The sequence below is a fragment of the Neodiprion fabricii genome, chromosome 3, assembly GCF_021155785.1.
Source record: "Neodiprion fabricii isolate iyNeoFabr1 chromosome 3, iyNeoFabr1.1, whole genome shotgun sequence".
In the NCBI taxonomy this organism is placed as follows: domain Eukaryota; kingdom Metazoa; phylum Arthropoda; class Insecta; order Hymenoptera; family Diprionidae; genus Neodiprion; species Neodiprion fabricii.
In genome coordinates this window covers 21,466,207-21,492,435 of record NC_060241.1, presented here as the reverse complement: position 1 = coordinate 21,492,435, position 26,229 = coordinate 21,466,207, and the positions used below count along the sequence as shown (strand labels likewise).

Genomic DNA, 26,229 nt, shown 5'->3' with positions numbered 1-26,229 from the left:
TTGAAATAATGTCACTCTACAATAACCGTGTTGCATCTAGAGCGGAATTTCGTCACTAGACTTTTACGAAACGAAACTTAAATTCGTTTTTTCAGCGGGCTGACGTACTCTATCTTGTATTGTTCGGTTAATGAATTCAGAAATAAACTTAACGCGAAACAAAGTGCCGTGAAATGAATATTTTAGTATGACAGGGGGCATTTTTGAAATTGCTATAGCATCACCAATGTAACAAACTTCGCTACATTATTTCACGAACATATTACAAATCTTATACTACAAGATAATGCGAAAAAAATAAAAAATGTTGAAAGTTACGGAGCGCGAAACTCCTTGAATTCCCCTTTTTACCGCATGCAGCAAAACTGGTGATCTTGCTGAGTGTAGATTGTGATGCATTTAGCGAATCTGACAAAGCCCCTTTAGTTATTAGGTATTATTATAATTATAGTATATAATACATTTAATTATCTCATATTTTATTAACAATTTTACATCGTAAACGAATGGATGTACATACGTTTGAAAATAATTTTCATAAAACGTATTCAAATAAATTGTAAATAATGTAACCAATTGATCACAGATTGAAAAAATAAATTAAATTTTTTCTAAGCTGAAATTAATCACGTGAATGAGATCCAACCCACGTTTCACTTGTAGAAAATTTTAAAAAATTTAAATCTCACTAAAAGCAATTGATTGATGTCTCAGCAACTAATTATAGTCGCTTTCACGATCTTCTTAATGGTTATTTCAATGCAAATTCACAAACCTTTGCACAGTTTGTGTGTTTAATTGTTTTAAGACAGCTGCTAATAAATATTGGTCTTTTGCGCTCTGATTTTCAGCATTCTATCACGTTTGTCGAACTGATTGTTGTATCACTGAGAAAAGAACGTTTACCGAGTCAAAATCATAAACTTCAACATTTCTAATTATTTCTTGCTATTTTCCGGAACGCCTAGTCATTTTTTTTTTTATTTTATACTTAACTTTATGCAGGTAATTGTTGAAAATAGATCATACAAATCGCAATGTTATAGATGTGTCATAAAGTTAATTCGATGATTTAAAATTTGATTGAAGGTTGTTTTCTGCATGGCAAAGAGTTTCGGAAACAGTGATTTAAAAAGAGGGACACACATGTTTCACTGTTACACACACATTTTCTAAAATTAATGACACAAAAAATTCAGCAAAATCAGTGTTCGTCCGCTTTTTAGAGTCTGAAATTCCCTCACTTTTTCAGGTATTTCAGGCTGAAAATAGGATTTTGCCAGTAAGCGTTCATGAAATATACCGCTGAATAATGACAATTTTGTGACACATTAATTCTAATATCTTCAATATTACCTAGTAACTAATTTACTGTCTGACTCTCAATTTATAAACAACAACCTGAGATTTCCGTAAAAAAAAAAAAAAAAGGTTTGGTATATATTATACATAGAATGTATGAAAAGTGTTGAGACGAAAAAAAATATTAACTTTAATTCTTTTTTTCTTAAAATCGACAGTACTTTGTACAAGAACGACGTTATTTCATCGACAGATTCAAAATCCCAATCTTATTTTCGAAATCGCATGACTTTTCCCTGAATTTTTCTTGCTGTAAGAATTCCCCGAGTTTTTCCTGTGTGTACAAACCGTCAAAATGCTACAAAAGGGCGAAAAGCAATTCGAATGTGACAATGCTGAAAGAGTGGCCAACTTGCACGGACAGCCTCACGCGTACAAATCTCGTTGTTGAAGTAAAATTCCTCCTTTTCCAATGATTTAAACTGGAAATATCTAAAGTAGAACAGATGTTTTGTTGATGTAGGACAGAAAAACAATTAATGACGTACGTTATTTGGAACAATTTTATTGGAAACCCTTGAAGGTAATTCCCATTAACCGCATCAAGTGAAGATTATGAAACTAATAGAGTGAATATACGAGGAACGTCTTCCGAAGACAAGACTAATTATTAATATTCAAGTAGTGAAATCTTTTCCTTTTAGATCTATTCTATTAATTTGAGGAAATATGATATGAAGAAATTATCATGTACAATCGATATTGTCAATCGTACAGATGTGCAAATTTAGATAAAAATTCAACACATAAACGTTATTCTTAAAATCTGTCTAGTTCAAATTATTCGAGAAATTAGTACCATAATCTAGACAAAGTCATGACTAATAATGTAATCTTTTCATTAGGTCATACAGTTTTTCAAATTCAGTACTTCATTAAATAATGTTAACATCAGAGTTTTCCAAGGGTTGCATATTATCAGTTTGAAATTTTGAAAAGCGACTTCAAGTAACCATAAAGAATTATTCTACAACGGTAACTGCAATTTCATACAGGGCTGTATATTATATAACTACACATCGAAAGCTTTGTTCCGAAAATATAACCATTCTGGTATTCCAAACATAATTTTCTGCCAATTTTATAAACATGGTTTTTTTTGCGGTATGATGATGAGAGTACATGATGGATGTAAGAAAATACTAAATCCCAAATAATTGGCCAATAAAGCCTGTTTATATTAGCACAATAATACTTTGAATGGTAATTCAAATACATGTATCTTACATTGATAACAATAATTTGAAAAAATGATTGTGTAATGAATCTAGAAGCCCTGTTATTGATTACAGGGAGTATGAATAATCAGACACTTAAAGCTACATTCATAGACTCGTGTTAAATTTCGTCCTCTGCAAGTTTAATACGAGTATCTGTCTGAATTTTTATTAGCCTTGATATGAGGCTTCGAAGATATGATCCATTATTTGATAAATCTTAGTGTACAGCAACATTGCCAACTCCTAGTGTTTTGCTCGTATAACCCAAGATATATTATACGGGTCATTCCGTGCGAACATTTTTAATTTTACCAATTTCATTTTATTTCACAGTAAGCGGTATTGTTTTCTATTTTTATCGTTGTCACAATATTATGTTATTACAGTCCAATTATACAGACAGAAGAAACATGAAAACCTGTATATACTGTCAGTTGCAACTGGAATATACTCTTGTTATATTTCTTTGAAATGTCACGTTTAACGTTGCATTAAACAGTCACTTCATTAGGTATCTTCAAATCTCATATGGTGATTAAAAACTTTACTGACAAATGAAATGCATTCATTTCAATAACGTACCTAATGAACAGTAACTGAGTTAATTGTAATTGATAGCACAAGTTTTTCACTTCGCTCCCACCTCCGACAATCAAATTTATTTGTATATCAGATAAATTTTCAGGTGTATTTTAAGTTCCGTGATTATACTGGATTCGAGATTTCGAGTTGCTGTTTCACTATTTTTTAAACAAACATCAGGGTTCTCACCTTACAGTTATTGCCAAATTCATAAAGCGAAATTAAGTATGAATAGAAATCTATAAAGATTCATGAATATTGTTTAAGATAGATAGGTTTTTTTAAGATAGGTGATTTGGCATGGAATATTTCATAGACTTTATACCTCATGTTTTAGCTTCAATTTCAAACTCTGGGAAGCGGTTTTCTTAACATCCAAGGGATTTATTTCAATGGATGGTCGTATGATAACAGGTTCACAAGTTTTTTTCGAGAAAATCTAACGAGTAATTCATTACTCTCCAAAACATTTTATTACAAGGTGGCCACGTATATGTTTGCAAAAAAATTTTTTGGTTTTGTCGGGATTAATTGTACCTAAAACGCTGTTGTTCTCTGACCTTTCTCCTAATAGACGAAAGCAAAAAAACTGTAATATTCTTCCATATATATTGAATTTTGTTCATGTAGTTTTTTGATTATTATACATAACTGTTCAAATAATGAATTAAATATACAGGATTGGAACTCTGAACACACAATTTTAATATTACAAAGTATTTTGATACGATGTGGAATTACTTGTATGCATTACTGATTTCCTTTGTTATATTAAAGACAACAAGCCGTTCGCGGTAAAATTTAAGAAATTAGTCTTTCATCATGTCTCTCTATAAACACTATATACATTTCCTAAATGTTCTAGGAGTTCCATGAAGTTTCCGAAATTTCTCGGCTTCAAGGTTTTCCCTGTTTTCCAGATCTGTGGCCACCATGCATTTTCGGCTTATCGCATTTGTTTCAACTATATTACCAATTGCAAATTCAGATACATGGTCACGTTAACACCGTGTTGTTTTTAAACGAATCAGGTATAATAGAAGCAATCGATCAAATGGAGAAAATATTCTTTTTACTGATTGGATGATTTCCTTAATGGGCCATTCGAAATCTAGGTGGTATAATCATGGGACAAGTCTGGCACGGCTGATGTTTTTGTACTCAACAGCAGAGTGATTCATCTAAGAATCTTAGATTGTATAGTATCTGCCTAGACTTTGATCTGATTAATAGTACTTTGTGAAAAGCATAGTACGGCTGAAGTGATGAATGATGTTATATTTTATGTAACCTCGAACTCGCATCCTTTAGTAAATTTTAGGTGAAATCAATTTACATGTAAGAATTAATCACGGAGAATGTTATGAGGCACTGGAACAATTTGATTGTGAACTGCCAAAACTTACTCTTAATAGACAGTAATCATACATACTTTAAATCTATGAATGCAGCCAAGGCGTACTACTTAATATCTTATATTAACAAACAAGATAGACGTAGAGACAATAATAGTGTTTTTGTTAGAAATTTTGATGAAATCCTACTTCAATTAAGTGATGTTCGTTAAAATCGAAAATATTTTGTAAAATACGTTGTAAAATAAATGAGATATTTTTTCAATGCACGAATGAAGTGGAGTTCAATAAAAATTGATAAAAGTTTGACAATATATTGATTACATTTTCTGTCTAAATAGAAAGCATCAATCCAAATGATGCATCTCAAAACGAAAATATCAGTGTTGTCTGTTAAAAATAATTTATCAAATTATACTATCCTATATTCATATATGTAAATCAACTAGAGTTAACTAGTTAATTGGAAGATAATTTGAAATTAGCAAGTTATCTACCAACTTGTTGTGTCATAAGATATTACAGCCTTTTCGAAATGACGTATGCATATAACATCGAAAATCCATAGAAGAAATTTTTTTTTTCAATATTGAATATAAGGAATTATGAATTAGCAACAACAACAAATACACATACATAACGTTAATAAGTATATTAGGCCTGACGATATTGATAATATATCAATGTTTATAATATTATGTATCATTGCATACATTCCACTTGCATGTATATATCAAGTTATTTCACAAGCGAGATGGTATACAAGAACACTTACTGCAGATACCTTTAACTTACGAGCAGCCTCATTGATCCTCACAAATTATACAATAAATATTTTATATAATTATATGTGTTTAAGATTTTCCAATTTCATCTAATTAAAAACTGAAAATTTTTGTAGTTTATCTTCAACGAATTATCATACTTAACGCTACAGAAGAAAATTCGATTGCATCAATTATTGAAACCTATGAAGAGAAAAAAATGATAATTGAGGAATTTCGGTGTATATAATATAACGCGAGCATGTTTTACGCGTTTTTCGATGCGTGTTTTCCATACACAAGTACCCGTTTCTACGACGATCCAGTAAGTCTGCGAATGAGCATGCACGGAGTACTGAAAAGACCACTTTTCACCCTTGGGACTTAAAAGTGATGTTTTCAGAACTCCGTTTATGCGCCGCCGCGACAAACACAGCAAACAAATCTAACATTACGTGACCCTAACCTCAATTTCCCGCTTAGTGAAAAGACGCGTAACATACTCTCGTTTTGTAAAGAATCGTGTAGAATACAGAGGTAACGGTCTTTTCGCTTAGCGTATTTGCAATATTCGTCTTCGACTCGCTCAAGCATAGTAGCATTCGGCTTGTATGCGTCCCAATTTGTGACTCATACTGCAAACTTTCGCTCGGCCTAAAAAACCGAGTTTACCTCCTTGTTGCACAATATACTATTGTACATACTATCAAACCTATGTATATGCTATAACAGGGGTGAGGAGGGGGAGGTTGTTAATATCAAAATACTTAAGTTGCTGGAAAAGCAGCAGAGTTTTATAGTTTTTTTAACAGATACTTCCATAGTCATAAGGATTCAGGAAATGAGATGCTGATACTAATGTTGGGGGCCAGACGTCTGTAATGTTAGCAGAACCGTGTTGGAAAAATCGGTCATTACAGATACTATAATTAGGTGCTCTTTAGGTGCTAACTAGGTGCCCTATTTAAAAATTAGGTGCTCGATTCCGTTACCGATAAAAAAAGAATTTTTACTCTGAGCTGCTGACGCAATGTCATGTTGGCAGCACTTAGCCTAAAAACGTACAATATTGGCCTGAAAATCTCAAACTTAGAAGCTGCTTGGATGACTGGTCTAAAACGCAATTTAATCTGTCAAAAAACGTTTCAAAAGTTGTGAAAATTGAGTTTGAGATTTTAAACTTTTTACCTAAGCTTCAAATGATACTCCAAAGAAATAAGAATATGGATATTGAGATACCTTCATTATTTCGAAATTAAATAATTCGAAACTGCCTCAAAATTGAATATTTTTCATTGCAGTTTTCTGTGTAAAAAGTCACCCCAAGAAAAAAAATCACCTGCCGGGTAATTCAAGCATGACGATACATTGCGATAGCAACCGTACGTAAAAATCAATTGCAGACGATACGAAATGGAGCACCTAATTTTTTAATATCGTACACAATCAGCACCTAATGAGCACCCAATTCCTGTATCAACGAATTTTTTTCTACCGTCATTATTTGACGGTTTTTCGAGGTGGAAATACATTTTTTAAGATAATGAATTCGAGCACTTTACTTTTAAATAAAGCGCACCTAAGAGCACCTAATTCTTGCGCAAAGTAATTTTTCCATAGCCATTATTGGACGTTTTTAGACTAAGCGCTGCCAACATGACATTGCGTCAGCAGCTCAGAGTGAAAATACTTTTTTATCGGTAACGGAATCGAGCACGTAATTATGGTATCTGCAATGATCGATTTTTCCAACATGGTTCTGCTAACATTGCAGACTTGGTGATCAGACCACAGTGATAAGGGCAACGCACTGTTAGATCGATTGTTTCAAATTGGTACAGTTTACCGAATCCTCACAGTGCATATACGTTTCATTATTGATTGATTATTGATCAAACCAATTAGCATGCTTGGATGGTGGGAAATGTGAAAAATGAAATTACAGAATCGGTCCCCAGATATACAGAGTACGCTCGCAGAAGTTTGTCTACCGACCCTTTCATTGCCAGATTGAGGAACACAATAATCTATCTCATAACTTGACGCTACCAAAACAATAACAGGTTATTATGCCGCAAAAGACCACAATGTTAGATGCCATTGATGAATTGCTTTCGATTTATCGAATTAATTTGAAAATATACTATTTATTTGGTGTCAGATTTACCAAAGTACATAATGAAAAATTTGATTCACCAAAATCTATCCTTTACCAACAATTATCGGTCACGCTGGATGAATTTCACTCCAAATATTTTTCAAACTCCTCGAAGTCTCTTATCCGTGGAAATGGGTCTCGTGGCGCTATTCTTCATGCGAAATAAAGTTCTTTTTGTTTAATATTTTTGGCACTTTAACTTTGCCCATGTTTTACAATATTTCAACCTGACAAATCAATTTTGGTTAGAAAAACTGAGAGAGCATTTTATACGATCCTTAAATAGATCATGGAAATTTATTTAAAATTTTTTAAACTCATTTTTGAAGGAAAAAAATTACTTGGGGTATATTTCACCCAGTGTGGCCGTTATGCGGTTTCACTGAGGTGTGACCGACTGGAGTTAAGAAAAAATTGAATTTTTTCAAAGGTGAAATCATATTTGAACAATTTTTTTGTCATTTGGCAATGAATAGTGTATAAAACTGGTATGTGGAATTGCAAGCGTTTCAACAGTAGCCACGTTGATTTGATACCAGCGTTTGAATTTACCTGTAAGATATTGAATAGTTTTTTTTCACTTCTTCAACTTCAGCCAAATATTTAACCGACTTACGTTATTTCACACCTAATTGTTACGTATCAAAATTATTTCTACAACCCAGAATTGAAGAACAACTTTTTCTAGCGGCAATTCTGTATACCTATGGCATCCAAAAAAAAATTGCAAAAAGAACAATTGCAAGGCGTTCAATATCTCATCACATGGACTTAACTACTTTTCACTGATCGACATTTTTGTTCTACTTGCCAAAATAACCTGACCTCTATCTTAAGGTTTCATACTTCGACCTCTCAGGATGAGTATACATTTTTTCTTTTCTTCTCTTAATTTTTTCTTACAATCACAAGTTGTTCACTCTTTAAAGATTCATTGATCTTGTACCTACTAGCACACTCTTATACATATAGTTATTATTTTCTGGTAATTAAAAAATATTTATATCCTCAAAGAAAGTGGTAAAAATGGGAAATTTTATACATAACAGGGGTCACCTTATTCTGATGAGGTTGAAGTTCGTAACGTCAATGTAACGATGTATTTTTCGGAAAACTTGTTATTTCGTGACTCTGAGATTGTCCGATTTCCAATAAACAATAACGAAGTAAAACATACTCGCATTCTGCAATATTAACTTTAAAGATATTCTACATTTCCGAAACAGTGATTTCTTCTCAATGTTTATTTTACTGACTTCAACATTGTCAAAAATTGTTAGTCCTCAATTTGAGAAAAAATATGACTGTTTTTAGGAGGTGGTTCAGTTCACATGAGTTAGGGCAAATATGTGTCAAAAGATTGTTTCAAGTTATTCTTGAGACAAATATTCATACTGAAGATGTCATGAACCGCAATCTTATTCAAGCTACAAATTATATATTGTTATATAGGGTATTTCACTATAACATGACGAGTCCAAAAAATCCATTAGGCCTAATGTTTACAAGAAACGCGTCAAGCAATTTTATCGCGTTTCCCAATTGAACCTAATTTATCTTAGAATTTTCTGAATATATCCTTTATCCCTGGAATATTTATATCACTTCAATTGTGATCTCATATACGTCCTACTTTATAAAAAAAAATTAAAGGAATTAATTTTTTACAAGTTTTTTGTTGACAATTCCTGAAGATGCATCGTGAAATGAATTTTATATTCGAACATATCAGACTTTTTTTTTATAAAAAAACAAACAAACAGGAAGTCCTTTTCTTTAGCAACGACAAAAAGTGTTAAAAATTCGAAGACAGAGGTTGAATTTTAATACGTGATAAAATTGACCGATGTGTTCTTTGTAAACGGTAAGGTCTGACGGCCAAAAGTTGGAGGAGAAAAGGTTGAATTTTAAAACGTGGTAAATTTGGTCGATATCTTCTTCGTAAACGGTAAAGTCTGAAAGCCAAAAATTGGAGGATCATCATATCTCAGTGTGCACTATAGTATATCCAAATTGCAATCAGATAATGATTGTGACCCTAAAAAAGTGGTCGAAAATTGGTTGATAAGTAAAAATAATTTCATGTTTTTATACATGTGCGATATGTAAAAATTTTTTTATAATACTTTTATAAATATATTTATATCATTAACATGTATGATATTTGTAACTTAGATAAAATTAGGGTTCATTACTTCTTCTGTAAGAATATTTGCAAAGAGAATAACTAAAAATAATACTTATTTATATTAGCATAATATAAAAAATTGAAACGTGAAATATTGAACTCACGGTTTCTCGAGGAAATTATTCTGTGCAACATATAAGTAAATTTCGAACTTCAATTTCTCTTCTTTCGCAGTCCAATTCAGTGGAATTGAATCAATTTATTTTCGGTTTTTATCTAGCTCTTTCTTCTCACCATCCTTTATCCCATCTCTTACAATGAGATTAAAAGCATTGAAAACAACGTATAACTTATGTTCAAAGATATATTATTTGGCTTCTGGTTATCTGGTGGCTAAGGTCTATAATTGTAGTTAAATTGATTTGAGTTTATAACCAAAATTGTTTAGCTTACAATATCACTAAACGTAACGGTAAGAATAACATTATTTCTGGATTTACAAATAACAGCTTCTGTCAAAATTCTCGAAATATTAAATTAACTCGACTCAATTAAAACACCAATATGCACCAAATAACTGGGTAGGAAATACTGCATAACAAGGCCAAAGAAACATCTTACAGAGAATATGCTACGGTTCTTGTGTCCGTCTTACCCATAAAAAATCTATCAACTTAAATCCCAACAACCCCCAACAACCCACAACACAATTGCTTCAATTGCAAGACTGGTTTTTTAATGAGATGATTATGTATATCATGTAAACCATATTTTTATCTTATGTTCTAAAGATACGTGACGATATTAATGGATTGAATTGTATTATATCTGAGTAAGAATTTGCAACACAAACAATGCCACATAATTAGCAATACGTAAATTTATCAGTTAAATACTGTCCTTTTGCTCCCAATGTCGATCCATCCAAGATACCCTACATATACAGATGAATGTGCCGAATTTTCAATAATTAAAGCTTCTGTTTGGCGACAAATTTTTTTTCTCGCATTATTTTTGATTTATCAAAACAAATTCATCATACACCTCTCAATCGCGCATAATATACGTTAGTACATGATGATAATTTTACCTGTTATGAGGGAAAATATCATAACATCGAAAGACAGATTGTCGCGATGGTTTCACAATGGTGATTTTCGCTTGAAGATCACCACGTCTTATTATTAATTATTTTACAGAACTTGCATCATTGAACAGAAATCTTTAGTACTTTTAATTTAACATCATTAATGATTCCAAGTCCAGAGGTAAATGTTTGTGTAATCACTGATCCAATTCCTAATTTTATTAGGTACTTATCATAGCTCGTAGCCAAAACGAGGAATCAAGTAAAGTATGGTCTGCTGGCTTTCAATTTTCCTGAAGAAATATTTGCATTACAATTTTGCACTCCATTACGTAAGAGGTACATACATACTTTGAGACCATATCGTTCCAACTAAGAAGTGAACCAAATCTTTCTTTATATGGTATCAGTGGTATCATCTTGTCTTGAAACGGACAGATTAAACCTTATGAGACGTGTCGTTTTTTGTCAGGAAATTAAAAAAATTTTTGATGGTTTATAGAATTTGATAAGTCCCCCGCAGATATTCTTGTAATTACTTTCTCGCACTGCCTGATATCATCAGGCTATCTGAATGATGGTGGATCATAGTTGGAACATCGCATAACATCGTGATAGGTTTGATTAAATTTTAATGTTTGATTATAAGTTTTTACATGAATAATTTCTTGAAAAAAGCAAACCAATATTTAACGCCAAAATGTGCGTGCCTATAGTTAGTTTTCGTTTTTCGAAAATTACGCAATTTAACAAATTTCAATTTAATTATGCACAAACACATGTCTGTCAATTTTTCGTTTTCAGTGTTGTATGTACCTAAAAGACTACAAAGTCAATTTTTCATGCCTATTGCTTGACATACACTAACGAACGAATAAAAAAGATTAATCCCGTTAAAAACTTTGGAACAAAATTCGTAATAATCTTGTAAATCTATATATATACAAAATTTGAACTGGGTTTATTATAAATAACAGAATCACCTCATTGCTCAGTAATTAAATCACAGATAGTGCACGAATGTAGTAATTACTGATTATTAATTATTAAAAAGTAGAATATGGCATATAAGCTATGATAACTCAGGATAGATAAATACGAATTAATATTATGCGTTTAGTGCGATAAAAATCACTATATTTCGGTAGAGAATGTGAATGTACAAGTGTATACGTGTGGCACCAGTGCCTTACCAACCAATGTCTTACTCGCGCCGAGTCACATAACGAACCTTAAACCCCAGTACGTATTCTCCATTCTTGATGGCACTCAACTTGTCAGGTATGCCACGTTCATTTACTTCCTGTAAGTCTGCAATTCTTGGAGTCAAGCTGAAAATATAACAAAATATTTATCAGTCGCAGATACTACTAGTTTAAAAATTACTAACACACAATCTCTTTTTCACTATTTTTTTATTTTTTATTTGCGATACAACTGTTTGTAAAAAGTACCCATAAACATTTCCAAATTTCTGACGCCAAGCACTCTGTAGACTCTACGAGACACAGTATCTGCAATGTCCACTAGTATAGTATGTACCAATCATAACGTGCTCAACATCATCCAGAGGGTTTAAACGAGAGGGCATAATTTCTACAGAATTCGTTTCAACGGATACTCATATCTACATTAGGTGAAACCTATTCCAGCTTTTGGTGTAATAGATTCCCTTTATTATTCCAACTTTTACGATGTTACAAATCACTGAAGAGGAAGCTATAGTCAGTTTTCTTCTTTGGTTAATATCCGTGGCTATGTATCGCACTGTAAAAAAGGACACACAACAGTATTCTACACGCAATTCTGAAGAAAAAAACACGAATACATTTTTGCATAAAATCAAAATTCAAAATTGCAAGTAGGATACGCGACTGTCATGTTCTCTTTTGCATTGCAATGCACAGCCTCTGATAATAGACAAAGTAGAAGACATTTAATGCAGTCGGTACGCACTGCAATGAGATTATAGCATCCACTTAGATGCAGTTTTCGGACGTATAATTATGAAATTATTTTTCTGTAGAAATTAACTCTGTAGGAAAAATTGTTGCATGCTACTGTAAAGCTGCATTCCATATTATTGCATTTTTTCGAATATTTCCAAAATTTGAAGTAATGCCGATGCTCAGGAGAAGAAAATAAAGAAAGACATGATTTTCTGACTTCGTCACTAGAACTTGAAGCCCTGACATCCCTTGAACTTACACATGAATTAAGGGAAGGTGGGGTAGCACAATCAGCACAGGCCCTCGAGGCAGAATGGGCTACCAAAAAAAAATTGGCAAACTGGCATTTCTGCGTTCAGGGGAGTGATACCAAAGGTAACATGATTTCACTGACATCGATCAACACTTACAACGGTGGGGCAAAATGGATCACTGAAAGAAAAAATGAATAAATCGCATTCCCACATTCAGGTGAGTAAGAAGAGACTGTATGCAATGTAACTTCACTAAAAATTATATAAACTGGGAGGGTGGGGCAAAACTGGCCACATAAAAAAGTTATGATCATAAAAATTAATATTTCCGCTAAGGATACAAACCACGATGTTATTATTGCATTGAACAAAGAGCTAATATATTTGTTTGGTGTTTCATCCAGAATGGTGTTTACCTATTTGTTTTCTCATCAGTGGTGGGTAGGCTTTGATATTAATGAGAATAAATGACACACCCAAACCTCGTGATGTTAAAAAGCTTCTCCCTATTTTTTGAAATTTTCTCATGCTTTTTTTCACAAATCATCGAAGAAACTCATTCTACATTTATTTTAGGCGATTTTGTTGATAAATACTGACTGGAGCATTGTCTTGAGGGGGGGGCCTTGATCGGTTTCGAATTTATTATAGAGATTTCATAGAATCCATGTTCCATCTTCATTTACGACTCAACTACGACCACATTACTGATTTGAAAAGAAAAAAAAAGAAAATCCTAGAAACGCATACAAGCAGTGCATGGATGTAAGGCGGAGGAGTGGATCCAAGGTTTGCGGCTGATGGGGGTGTAAGGGGGCAGGGCCTCCCGCTTGAAAAATAATACTTTTAGAAATTAAACGAGGTAAAAAAAATGTGTCATTGAATATTGCACATTCATCTAACATCGTCATTCCCTTTTATCAGTAAGTTTTTGTTCAATAAAATTTTAAAAAGCCTAATAAGTTTGAACGCGAAAACGTCGATTCAAAACTTCATTCATCAAAATTTTATGAATTTGTTGAGTACTTGAAAAAATTTAACAACCATCGTGGTTGTCGATCGCTATCAGCGGAGCTACGTTGCATACCATTTTGTATCACTGCCCTGGACGTGGAAATATCAGTCGGCTAATTTTTTTTAGGTAGCCTGTTTCAGTTTGAGGACCCGCGTTGCCACATCTTCCCCTGTATTCTTAAATTTGGTACCAAGGGAACGTAGTCCTACGGCATAATACCCTCTTTCACTTTCATTCTATCCGCTTTTTCTATGTCCCACACCTGTTTCGATATCCTTGTTCTCTCGCCTTCACGCTCACTAATACATACATGTGAAATGCGATTGGACATGAACTTTCTAAGATTGGATAGATTCCTTCTGTAATTTTGGTAATAGTTCGTGTATTCTGACTAATATTTTGCATAGTTCAAAATAAAAAAAGAGCTTCTGATTTGATTTATACATTTCTATTTTTCGTGATTATAGTTAATACATATTTATACGTTGTAGCTAGTAAATTTATACGTGATTATTATCTGATTTTATACTCATAAATTTTGCACAATTATCTTAAATTTTGAATACACGTAATCTTCATCAAATTTGTTTCAGTATTGTAATTACTTAGGAACCATAATTTTTTCATCAAAATATAATTGTCATTCATCTCATTTTTTTGTTCCAACAGACTTCAATAAATCACTTCAAGTGTCAATTCGTTGCATAGCGAAAAGGTTGCTCTGCCAGAAAAACAAATTTGCTCAGTCTAACTGGATGAAAACGAATTTTCACAGTTTACGAAGTGTCACGCATGAATTTTCTAAAAATCTGAAGTCCAATGACAAGGCTAGTATCCATATCGTTTTGTAAAACAAGAACAAGTAAAAAACCATCTCAGAGAGATAATATTAATTCTGTTTGGTCTCAAAGATCATAAAATAACTTCAATCTTGGCATAGCTGATATATTTGTACGTAAATGTAACCCATGCATTCAAGTACCATATTAATTTTAAATCACTATATCTAAAAATGCTGAATCACCTTGGAAAAAGTATCATTTGTACACTATACTTAGTCCGATGATGCAAGTATCCATGGGCAAATCCATTGCCGCTCAACTTTCACTACTATATGGAGTTTAAAAAATGTGGGTGATACACAAACACGAATATCTCAATGGAAACAATGAATTCAACATATCTAAAAGTCAAGTAAAGTAAAAAAAATTAGATCTCACCCCAGTGGACTATATGGTATTCTCTTGGTTATTCTGCTGAAAAAGCAAAGTTTCTTCAAATATATACTGCTTCAGAGTTTCTTTCGGGAGGTCATCTAATTCCATGGAAAATTTGAACGGTTCTTCCGCTACAGGCTATAAAAAGGAGTGAAGAAATATTCATTCGATACATTATAATTTACTAGTACTATTATAATTGAGACAGATTCAACTACTCACCTCGTCAGCTGGATCATAATACTGTTCTAAATATGGATGAGCTAAAGCATGTTCCACTATGATACGTTTGTTTGGATTGAATGTTAACATCTTATCCAAAAGATCCAAGGCTCTCGGATCAGCATTTGGAAACAAACTTGTCCATGGAACTTTGGGTTTGTACGGCAAAGATTGAAGGTAACCACGAGCCTGTTTCAACAAGTTTCAAATAACTGTAAGCAACATTTCAAACTCGAAAAATGTTTTCAGCTATATTTCTTAAACGAAGTGAGAAATAAAATAATTTTAGCTATCTCAATGGTAATTAAATTCCTGCGTGAAAACGTTCAAGTTATAGAACTTTTATTCACTAGAAAACCAGTTGTAGCTTTTCAAGAAGCATTACGATTTTTAGCGATTGCATGTTACGTTGACAGAATGTTACCACGGTTGACAAAATCCTAAAAATGATAAAGTAAATAAATATAATAAATTTTTTATACAAGATGGTTGAAAAAAAAAAAAAAAAAAAATACTAATAGTCATGCTCCTCAGTGCTATTTGTGATGGTGATAATTAATTAAGTGTTTTGAGATGATTCACAGGTATAGGCATTTGAAATGTCATACCTTGTCATTAATAATACATTCGAGATCATCAGCAGACGGAGAACCAAGTACACCCAGAATGTGGTTGAGCTGGTCCAAATAGTGTTTTCCAGGAAATATAGCTCGCCTAGACAGCATCTCTGCTAAAATACACCCAACTGACCAAATGTCGATTGATTTGGTGTAACCCTAAAAGCACATTGTAAAAATAAGTAGATTATTAGGCTCTATTATTAGATATACAAGTTCTTTCATGAGTAAGTTTTCCTACAACTATCATTCGGACGTGACTGGATTAAGTACCTTCGAGTTCAACATTATTTCCGGTGCCCGATACCATCTAGTGGCGACATATTCTGTAAGGAAGCCGGCGTGGTTATGATCAGGATCCGCAACTCGGGCGAGCCCAAAATCGCAGATTTTAAGGTCACAAGTGGTGTTCAGTAGCAGATTACTGGGCTTCAAATCTCTGTGCAATACATTTGCTGAATGAATGTATTTGAGCCCTCGCAATATTTGATACAGGAAGTAGCATATGTGATCGTTACTAATAGGCTGCAAACATAAATAAAAGTTCAATCAGTTATAGTGATTACAATTAGTAAAAGAAGTTACAGACACTCATGTGCTGGCTTGAAGTTCTGAACATTTATTATAATCAAGACCGTATATCATGCAAGTCGTTTTACGAAACTTTTCCGCTGCTTATGACAGTACGCTCCAAAATTAGCGAAAAGCGGTGAATGAATTTGTAATTTAATTTGTAATAGAAAATTTCAAATAAAGTTATATGGAAAAGTTGCTTAAATATTTGTTAAAATAAATGTTCGTAATTTCAGGCACATAAATACTCGTGTGCTTAATTCTTCAATGAAAATTTAAGACAGATAGAAGAAATATACGATGAAAAGAAAACGCTCGAATAATGAAAGTGTGATAACTTTTTGCATTTTTCTAATTTATCCAAAATGTCCAATAAATCCAAGATAGTTGAAAATCTGTACTAAGTGCAGATAAAGCTCGTAGTGAATTGTAAAATAAATTTACCTGAGTCTTGAGTAGCTTGTACAGGTCAGTTTCCATCAAACATTGTACAATGTATACATCTTTCATTTGTTCCATACTTGGTGCTCTTAGTATATCCCGTATATCTATAATCTGAAAAGGAATTATTATCAATTACTCTTGACATATACCTATGAGACAGATATGAATTCAGAATAATATTTTTTGGTATAATATTTGAAACCTGCATTACAAATACTGCTCGTTGCAAGCAAATACAGATTATGGTAAGTATTGCAAGTATTCTATTTCGGACTTCAAAATGTATCAAGGATATTGAGTTTTCGTTAATTTTATTTTTACTTTCAGTTTCTTTTTTTTCAAGTATGTGTTTTGTCAAAATTCTATGATTCATTGAGTAATATGAAATCGCATACTTGTAACTTCTTGAAAGTAATTAAGGATTTCATATGGGTGATACAAACCGCGTGTTGTCTCAATTTTTATACAGAATTATGCTGCGCTTTGAGTAAAATAAGTGATACTATACTTCTTGTCAAACTTGTTGCAAAAAACAGAGAGATATTCAAAAGTCTGTAAGGAATTGGTTATCAATTTGCTCTCACACAATAAATATTAGGTCTATATAAAAATTTCTTACATTCTCATGCTTGAACCTGGTGAGAATTTTTATTTCCCTCAAAGTCCTCTGGCTGTAAGTTTGATGCTCGAAGGGAGATATTTTCTTGATAGCTACTTTAGTTTTTGTTACATTGTCGTACGCAGATCTGCAAAAAATAAATTAAAAAAACAAATTAATACCAATATTTTTTTTTATAATTATAATAATGATCGATGTATGCATCACGCCATTCAACATTCATCTCATTGTTTGGTAAACATATGATGTTTCTGCTGTTCAAATTGAAACAGGGTGCCTAGTGTCAATGACATATCAAATTCCCTGAAATTCCCTGGTTTTTCCAGACGCATGCAAATTTCCTAATAGTTTCCGGTTTTCCAGATGTCCCTGACAGCTAGACACTTTGTGAAATCGGCATTGACTACTTAAGTGAAATGACACAAAAAATCCTCATATAATCGTTTCTATTCATTTACTACACCATATCTGGGTAGTTGATATCATTGAAAGTCTGTACACTGGAAATGTAACATAGATCATCAAGGATTGTCCATATATTACATCGTAATAGTCTTGCAGTTTCTTTATCTCAACCCACCCAACTCATTGACAACAAATAAATAAACTACCATGCCAACAAACGTACTACTCTTTGTCTAATTTTATGGACTCAACACAGAAAAGAATTCAGGCAACTTTTTGTATTAGAATACTTGAGGCCTCAAGTATTGCCATAGAACTGACAAGGTACCTTGTTCCAATTCGACCGGCTGGTATCTTATCACCGGTCGAGTTTAGGCAACAACTACGTAAGTCATTTTTTATGCAAAATTTGATGCCCAATCAGAGACCAATAAAAAAGATATACTATCCCATCTAAAAATAACTAAGTTGACCTTCATCTGACCTTGATGGTTTCAATTGCAAAAAATCTGATACCTTTCTTTTCTTACCCCTTCAAACCTTGAATATTTTCTATGAAACGATTTTTGATTTGTTGCTTAGTTTTGGGGTAATTGGCCTGAGGCAATTAAAAAGAAACACCCTTTAGTAAATTCTCCAAAGTATAAGTAAAGAAACTACAGTTAACGACCTAACAGGCTCAGCTTTTTTTTAAAATTATAATCTATCATTTAAATTTCGTACAGATATAATCTGATAAATGATACAGTAATAGAACTAATTTTCGATTATAAAACTCCCCGACTTTTACACGTTTAAAATAGTAATTATTTAGATAGCGATTGTGTAGTTTACGATTAATGCAATGAACGAAGAAATTTAATCAATCATTTTAAATTATATTTCATTTGGGTTCCATTTCTGTACTGCACTCGGATTTCAATTTTTCATCCGTTCTCGCTTACACAACTATGCCAAGCGTTAGACTACAACCGTAACGTTTGGAATAATATAAAAGTGTGATTTTGAAATTTCAGTTTTTCCATAAATCGTCAGGATTCTTTGGCTATATCTTGGTTTTTTTTAGGAAAACAAAAATCTCCGAATATTCCAGATTTTTCTGGTTTGCAGGTATAATGAAAACCCTGCATGACAATACATTGTAGTACCGCACGATAAGGGTAGTAGTCAATTTCATGTTTCGAATGTAAATGGATGAAACTTCTTTTATCTAGAACATCTCAAAATGAAGCTGAAGCTAGCAGCCAAACCTTAGTGAGTAGTTTTGGAATTAGAAAAATACAGTTCAATTTTATGCTCATAATTCTATAAAAGTACTGGGGGTTCAGGGTATTTCACAAAATTTTGATTTTCGGACTTCACCACTACCTTATTCGAATTAACATTAGCACATTTGGCTGCTAACTCTCGCTACTAGCTTCAGCCTTGTCATTTCAAATCATTGCACGCACAATGAATGTACAATCCACAGTCTTTAAAGGAAAACTGGTTGCTATTAGTCGTGTGGTTTTATGGTCACCTTATCTTCTAACATTATTTCTTAGTAATTACATAATAAATAATTCGAAGTGGATACGTCTCTTGAAATACTGAATTTCGCACACAAAATAATTCAAAATATGTTCTTGAGACACATCTGACAGGAAAAACTGGGGATTTTCCAACATTGAAATTATTAAAGATAACACAATGAACATTGAACAAAAAATTACAATTTCAAAACTTCAAAATAACTGTAACGGAGTTGAATTTGCAATATAGAAGTATAGTCTATTTTTGGATAATTCTTAAGTTGAAAATAACGACATTTTCTAAAATTACATTACGTTAATATTTTCCTCCACTTTGCAGATGAAATGTCAGGATTTCAATGAACAATACATATATAAATGCAAAATGAAACTAAAAAGAAACGTTTTCAATCTGTTTTCTACAACAGATGGAGTCTGATTAAAAACTTTCTCTCTCCATTGGAAACTGGTAAAACTGCTCACTACGATACATGACTAGTTGTTTAAATTAGTAACATTAAAGTAAAAAATTTGGAAGAACTACTATTTTATAATTTTAGAGTGAAAGAAGATTTTGGACGTTAGTAACTTTAAGCACGTTACATGACTGACAACTAACAAAATCGTTCTTTGCATACGAACAAGTGACGTATTAAAAATCGCTCTCCGTTAAAATGTGTAAAAATCCTTCATGTTTTTCACGAGTTTTCCACTTTTAAGAAAATTTCATGATACATTTACTGAATTTTACGAATAATGCAATAACGATTTCGGCCACTGCAAAAACTGTATCTGAAGTTTTGATCAGTAAAGCTTGATATTTTTTTCATATATATACGGTTATGAACAAAAATTTTTATATTAAGATTTGGTATTGAAATTCAAAAATCTATACACAAACTCGAATCGATAAACAAAATTTACAGATTGTGTCAAAATTTCCAGTCATTCAGATAAAAATTGACCGAGGAATCTACACCACCGTATTGAAAACGTGGTCGCTCGCTACTTATAGGCGCCATGCTACCATTTTGCTATTAATTTCAATGAAAAAATTCAACCATGTTCTTGAAACTACAAATAATAAAGTCCTGAAACTCAAGTTGCCCTGTTTTCATTTTCTTTAAACAGAAACTCCTAAAAATAGGTATGATTTTAGACCGTTCAAGCTGTACCACGATGTACCACCCTCTTAATGTAAGAATGTATTTTTGAAAATTGTTATTTCACAATGATAGGGTTGTCTGAAATTTAGAAAATCATGAAAACAAAACAGTATAATACTTTGAGAACCTAAACTTATTAATTTCATTAATCACATACAAAAATCTGTATGATTACTGCTTGACTGCCTAGAATGACGCAGCTTCTGCACTGTTATTGTACATCATGACCAAGTAACATAACCTCTAGTTTAATATTTAATGTCAAATATCTTTCCAAAATTTCTAACAACTCGATGTGTGTTCATTGTGTTTAGAATCATCGTCAATTGTATTATAATACCCATGTTTTTGAGGGGAAGTTCCTAAATATTTATGCATAGAAATTACCCAAAACTTCGAAGGTAAGTGTCATAACGCTCTGTGTTAAAAATTCGAATTTTCAAAACGTTTTTCATACTTATTTGCTAGACAATTGACCCCGAAATTTTGCATGTGTCAAGTTGGATCCTTCAACTTTTACATATTCAAAGATTATATATTTCTTGGAGAGCTGAATTGATAAAGGAGAGGCGGATTCGTAGTTAATATATCACTGACTACGCAAAACATCTGAAAAATGTAGACTTGGAAAAAGAAGTACGAGGCAGTCGAATCAAGGTCTCTCTAAACTTGAGCGTGGCGTAACCTGCAGAAATGAAGGAAAGGGGTGTGACAGGAATTTGAATGTGGCGCCAATTAAAGGCAATCAGCAGCTGGCGTAAAGGTGTGGTTCGTAAAACGTACATAGAATGAAAAAATTGCCGAGCATTCTCGTATGAGCTGACGTGTTATCATTATAATCGAATCGTTAACATGTCTCGGCTAGTAAGAGCTCGAATTGTTTATCTTATCGCCTGTCACAATGCTGGTCAATGCATATGATGAAATTGCCATTTTTGCCATGAAAATATTGCCTGTGAAACTTACACAACCATTCCGTAAGCTCCTTCTCCCATATACGACAAATTAGTATATCGCGGACCAACTTCGAACACTTGTCCCCGAATAATTTCTGCATTTGGATTTATGCAAGCCGAACCTTCGCCCGCCATTTTGACAACTACTTTGCGGCTCGTGAGCTCTTCAATGCTCGAGCCATAGATCAAGGCCATAGATACCCAGGCTAGAGAGAAGTGGGACAAACTTGGCATTCGAGTGAGATGCAGCGTCGTTATGAGCGTTTGCATAGGAACGCTCCAATCGGGGAATATTAAACTACATAAAAGATCATTGCTATTTTCTGTCTCTCTTGCTCTATAGCATTATTGCCAAGTTCTGTCTCGCTCCTAGGGAATTTTCAGTTTCAGCGCTGGGAGCTCCTTTTTCAACACTTCCAGGTGACTTCGGACACTTCGAGCAAAATAACCCCGAAGTTATCCAAGTGTATTTAGCGGTGCATGATTTTCTCACTTTGATACCTGGATAATATTCGTTATTAAAGAATATTTGAACTATTAACATGAACGCGCCACCGACCTTCGAATCGTTCCTCTTGTATGATGGAGAGAAAAAGTAAGCATTTTCTGAGACCATTTTCCTCAAGCTCAGGTTTTAGGTTAATATAAACAAACTATTCACCTGTCAGTGTCCTAAGTCAAGATCTAAATGTTTTACCGCACTTTAAGATAGTGTATTTTGCATTCCATTGGTTTCTTCCAGTTCACCAATGCTGTATTCGGAGGAATATCTTGCTTTAACCATTGGAATTAGACTTGGAAAAAGAGTAGCTTTATTAGAATTATGTTTGATTCATACATGAGTTTTGACAGTAAATTCAGTCTTTTTTACTGCATCGCTACAGACTTGAGCAATTTTCATATCTCGATGATGTTCAAAGAGCACAAACCATATACCCGTTGTTAATATTGCCATAAATTGCTGATACCCTCGGAAGGATGGTATAGCCATGATGTTTTGATGGTAGAGGTATACCTTATTGTCACTTGATATCTAACCCTCCGAATATTCCGAATAGCCTCAGTATTCTTTTCAGCCAAGAGAGTGAATTTTCTGGGGCGATAATGATTACTTCTAACAATTAGAATTCTTTTTGCAGAATCATCAAGGAACAAGATTCAAAAGTACCCAATGCAGCAATATTCACAGTCAATAAGGAAGATCATACCCTGGGAAACATGATTCGAAAGTATTTATCACATAGTTATGTCTTAAAAACTACACTTTGTCAGGACAACAATATGTTGTGCCAACATCACTTTGAGTGATAGCAATTGATTTTTTGAAATAGGAAACAGTTGACAGTGATATAATTAAGGAGTGTTCTCACTGTCTCTTTCAATTTAGTTGAAACTTGCGACCTTGTCATAACAAATAAGTTTATTAATGTCTATGCTTTTATTTTAGTCAATTGTTAAAGGATCCTCAAGTTTTGTTTGCTGGATACAAATTGCCGCACCCGTTGGAGCATAAATTTGTGATCCGTATTCAAACAACATCCGATTATACGCCTCATGAAGCATTTATGCATGCCATAACTGACCTCATTGCAGAGCTGTCACTGTTTGAAGAACGTTTCAAGGTAGGTTTAATTTTTTGAAGGATAACGATTAGTCACAATGAAAATATCTATCCCCTTTGTTGACAAACGCAAAAGTATGGGGTGGATAGAAAACAAAACATGAAACATATTCAGTGATGAGTAAATCCTATGCTATATACAAGAGTAGTTCAAGCAAATAAATTTTTTTTTCAGTTCTGCTTCCTCATAAAACTGTTGTTTTTGGTGAAAAACTAATTCCCTGCAAGTTTCAGCTCTATCGGATAAGATTTAGAGGTCTCGCTTGAAATAACACGTCAAAAAATTCTTACTTTAATTCACCGTCAATTTTTCGTACAAATCTAGACGAAAATGAAAAATAAAAAAATCTTATATCTTCTCTCAATTTAATAACATTATGTCGAATTTCGCAATTTTTTCGGATTCAAATCACAATAATTCGCAAAATATCTAAAATTGAATAAAATATCTGATGAATATTGAGTTTAATAAACAAATCACTGTTTACGGTAGATTGGAACTTTTTTGTGCCTTGTTTTTAGGTGGTGCAAAACCGCTAGCATTAGATAGTCTGAATCAGTCTGAAGTTGAAATCACTAACACCTAAAGCCGATTCACCTCGTATCTTTGCCACACGCTTTTAATATTTTTGTCTTCTGCAATTTGGGACTTTCATTACTGTCATCAAATTCTGGCTTATATAAAATAATCCCATTTCAAAATCACTTGCCCAAAAAACATCTGAATTACAAATTGTGTTAGAGGCAACTGTTCAAAAGTCAAATATTTAATTAGAGCACAATTGGTAGGCCTGAACCATATATTGAACATATTTGAAAAAAAATGACCAGCCTTCCCGAGACCAGGTTTACAAAATGAAAGCTTCATAAGAAAATTATTAATGCTTACTGAAGTTGAGGGTCAGTTGCATTCAACCATTTATTAAAAACACTTTGTATAATATGATATCAAATTGCCACTCGTCATTTTAATCTACTTGTATTTTTAGATTATACTAAAGAAAACTATGTTATACCGAATGAATATTCTCCATACATAACAGTACATAAATAATATTGTTTCAGGAAGCTATAAAGGAAAAGAAGGATGGCTTGGACTAAATAAATCTACAGAATTATCTTCATTCCCTTCTTTTTATAGAAATAATATGTATATTTTGTTTTGTTACTATATTTCGATAGGCGAATAATAAATGATAACAATTTTTGCTAAAAGAGTTAATGTTTCATCTCAAGCTAATATATATTGCGACTTTGTAAATGAAGTGTGCACTAAGATCTATTCGACATTACACCAAAAAGTACAATTTTTGCTATACTTTTACTAATTGATTTTATATTTTACACTGATTCTACGCTTGGGCATAGTGGCCTTACTAATTGAATTTAATATTGAACTGGCTCTCCGAGCTTGATTAAAATCCGTGTATATAGGACACCATCTCTTATGCTCCTGTACAATTTTGGTTGACAGATTTATTACATTGAGTCCACGGTTGAACTAATTAGTGTCTTGGTATTTACCTTATATGGTCTGCTTTGCGTATCCCAGCTAACAGCTAACTTGCTTCTAAAGCGTGCCTCACTAGGTTTATGATGTTTGATGTGAAATGTATTTTCGCTTGTGGCTCCATGTATGTTTAATATCATTTCTGTAATCGGAATATTTTTGTATTTAGGTAATTTTATGATTAAACAATTGAATAATGTAAAAATTTTGTGACAAAAGATGGCACAGGTGTGCAAAACTGAACACGTATTCAGGGTGTATTAAGTACAGTTATCTAAGGCAATGTTCTACGGGGCTGCTTCACCTTAGGAATTGATTCTTAAGATTCAATTATTCAAGGTAAAACAATATTAACTAATAAGCGTTTCATCTACGATCGAATATATCCCTCAAGACTTCGCAATGTCACCAGCGCTGTGCACCATTTCTGAGAACTTAGCGGCATAGCATCGTACTGATGGTGGTAAAGCACAGCTCGATCTGAATTACCCCTAGCAAAGTTTGTTATTGTATTGCATTGAATATATTCTACTTGGTTAAACAATTCTCAAGTTGTCTACCCGATTTTGAAATGAGTTATTAGATATAATAATAATAATAGTGCAATTAACAATGCTTAAAGGTATGAATATCTGAATATTAGTCGGATAGTTTGATTTGCAATGCAAGCAGATAGTAATTCAATGTAAGCAAACGGTATTCGTGTTATAAATACTTTGAGGTATTAAAATATGAGTGGACAATATCTGATTATTAAAATTCCAGCATTATAATATAGAGAAATAATATTCGTTGATACACGTGTGTGTGTGTGTGTGCGTGTGTTAGATTGGATATGAAGTAGATGTTCATAGAGATACATATAGGCTGCTAGCTTGATGCCGCTTTTCGTAATCGAAAATGGCAAGAGATATATTCATCGTCAACTGGCGATCTCTGCGTCCTGCCCTATACGCGCAACTCAATCCAGCAAGCGGTGAGTATTATAGAGGCGACACGAATTGATGTTACCATCCATCGCTCACCGCGTGAACTCAGAGAGGACACCGTATGCTTTTCAACTACGCAAATTCATTGGGGCTAAATTCAGCACTGTCAATATAATTCCATCGGATCGACAGAAATAATGTTATCTACATAGATGCATAATAAATATGAACCTGGTTTACTGTTAAAAGAGTTAGAAACCTTTTCTGAGGATGAAAATATACAGTTGTTCCTTCTGTAATTTGGGAACATATGTTTAATACTGAACTCATACCTTTAACTGAAGATGATAATATGTATCTTCAATCAGCACTGAAATCTTCGTTCCTAAAAAAGGTACAACTGACACAAAAAAATAATTTCTCAACTAATGTTAAATTTCTGTGGTTTTTTACGAATTCTCGTGATACAGAAAGTTCAAGAAAGAAATACTGAGAAAGCTGTGCCGGAAAGGCAATTGAAATTGAACTAATTTCTCCGAAAAGTCGAATTGTTCAATGAGTAGCG

The 26,229-nt window shown here is 33.0% G+C and overlaps 2 protein-coding genes across 3 annotated transcripts; one reads left to right on the top strand and one right to left on the bottom strand.

Annotated features, from left to right (window-relative positions):
• Nucleotides 1-134: 134 nt before the first annotated feature.
• LOC124178761 (mitogen-activated protein kinase 1) lies at nucleotides 135-21,828 on the bottom strand. Of its 2 annotated transcripts, none has more exons than XM_046562362.1 (8): nucleotides 21,615-21,828; nucleotides 17,567-17,693; nucleotides 16,948-17,058; nucleotides 16,204-16,455; nucleotides 15,922-16,089; nucleotides 15,314-15,502; nucleotides 15,095-15,229; nucleotides 135-11,987 (listed from the first exon to the last, which is right to left on the bottom strand). In XM_046562362.1, exons 1-7 carry the CDS (start codon nucleotides 21,797-21,799, stop codon nucleotides 15,104-15,106), a joined length of 1,158 nt encoding a protein of 385 aa, XP_046418318.1. In that variant the 5' UTR covers nucleotides 21,800-21,828; the 3' UTR covers nucleotides 135-11,987; nucleotides 15,095-15,103. The 2 variants fall into 2 exon arrangements, with proteins under 2 accessions (XP_046418318.1, XP_046418319.1); XM_046562363.1 differs by lacking the exon at nucleotides 21,615-21,828 and adding an exon at nucleotides 21,106-21,124.
• A 178-nt stretch (nucleotides 21,829-22,006) lies between these two features.
• On the top strand, nucleotides 22,007-25,279 carry LOC124177151 (DNA-directed RNA polymerase II subunit RPB11). The gene is made up of 4 exons (XM_046559218.1): nucleotides 22,007-22,199; nucleotides 22,744-22,833; nucleotides 23,052-23,226; nucleotides 24,291-25,279. The coding sequence occupies exons 1-4, from the start codon at nucleotides 22,147-22,149 to the stop codon at nucleotides 24,324-24,326; spliced, it is 354 nt and encodes a 117-aa protein (XP_046415174.1). The 5' UTR covers nucleotides 22,007-22,146; the 3' UTR covers nucleotides 24,327-25,279.
• Nucleotides 25,280-26,229: the final 950 nt, after the last annotated feature.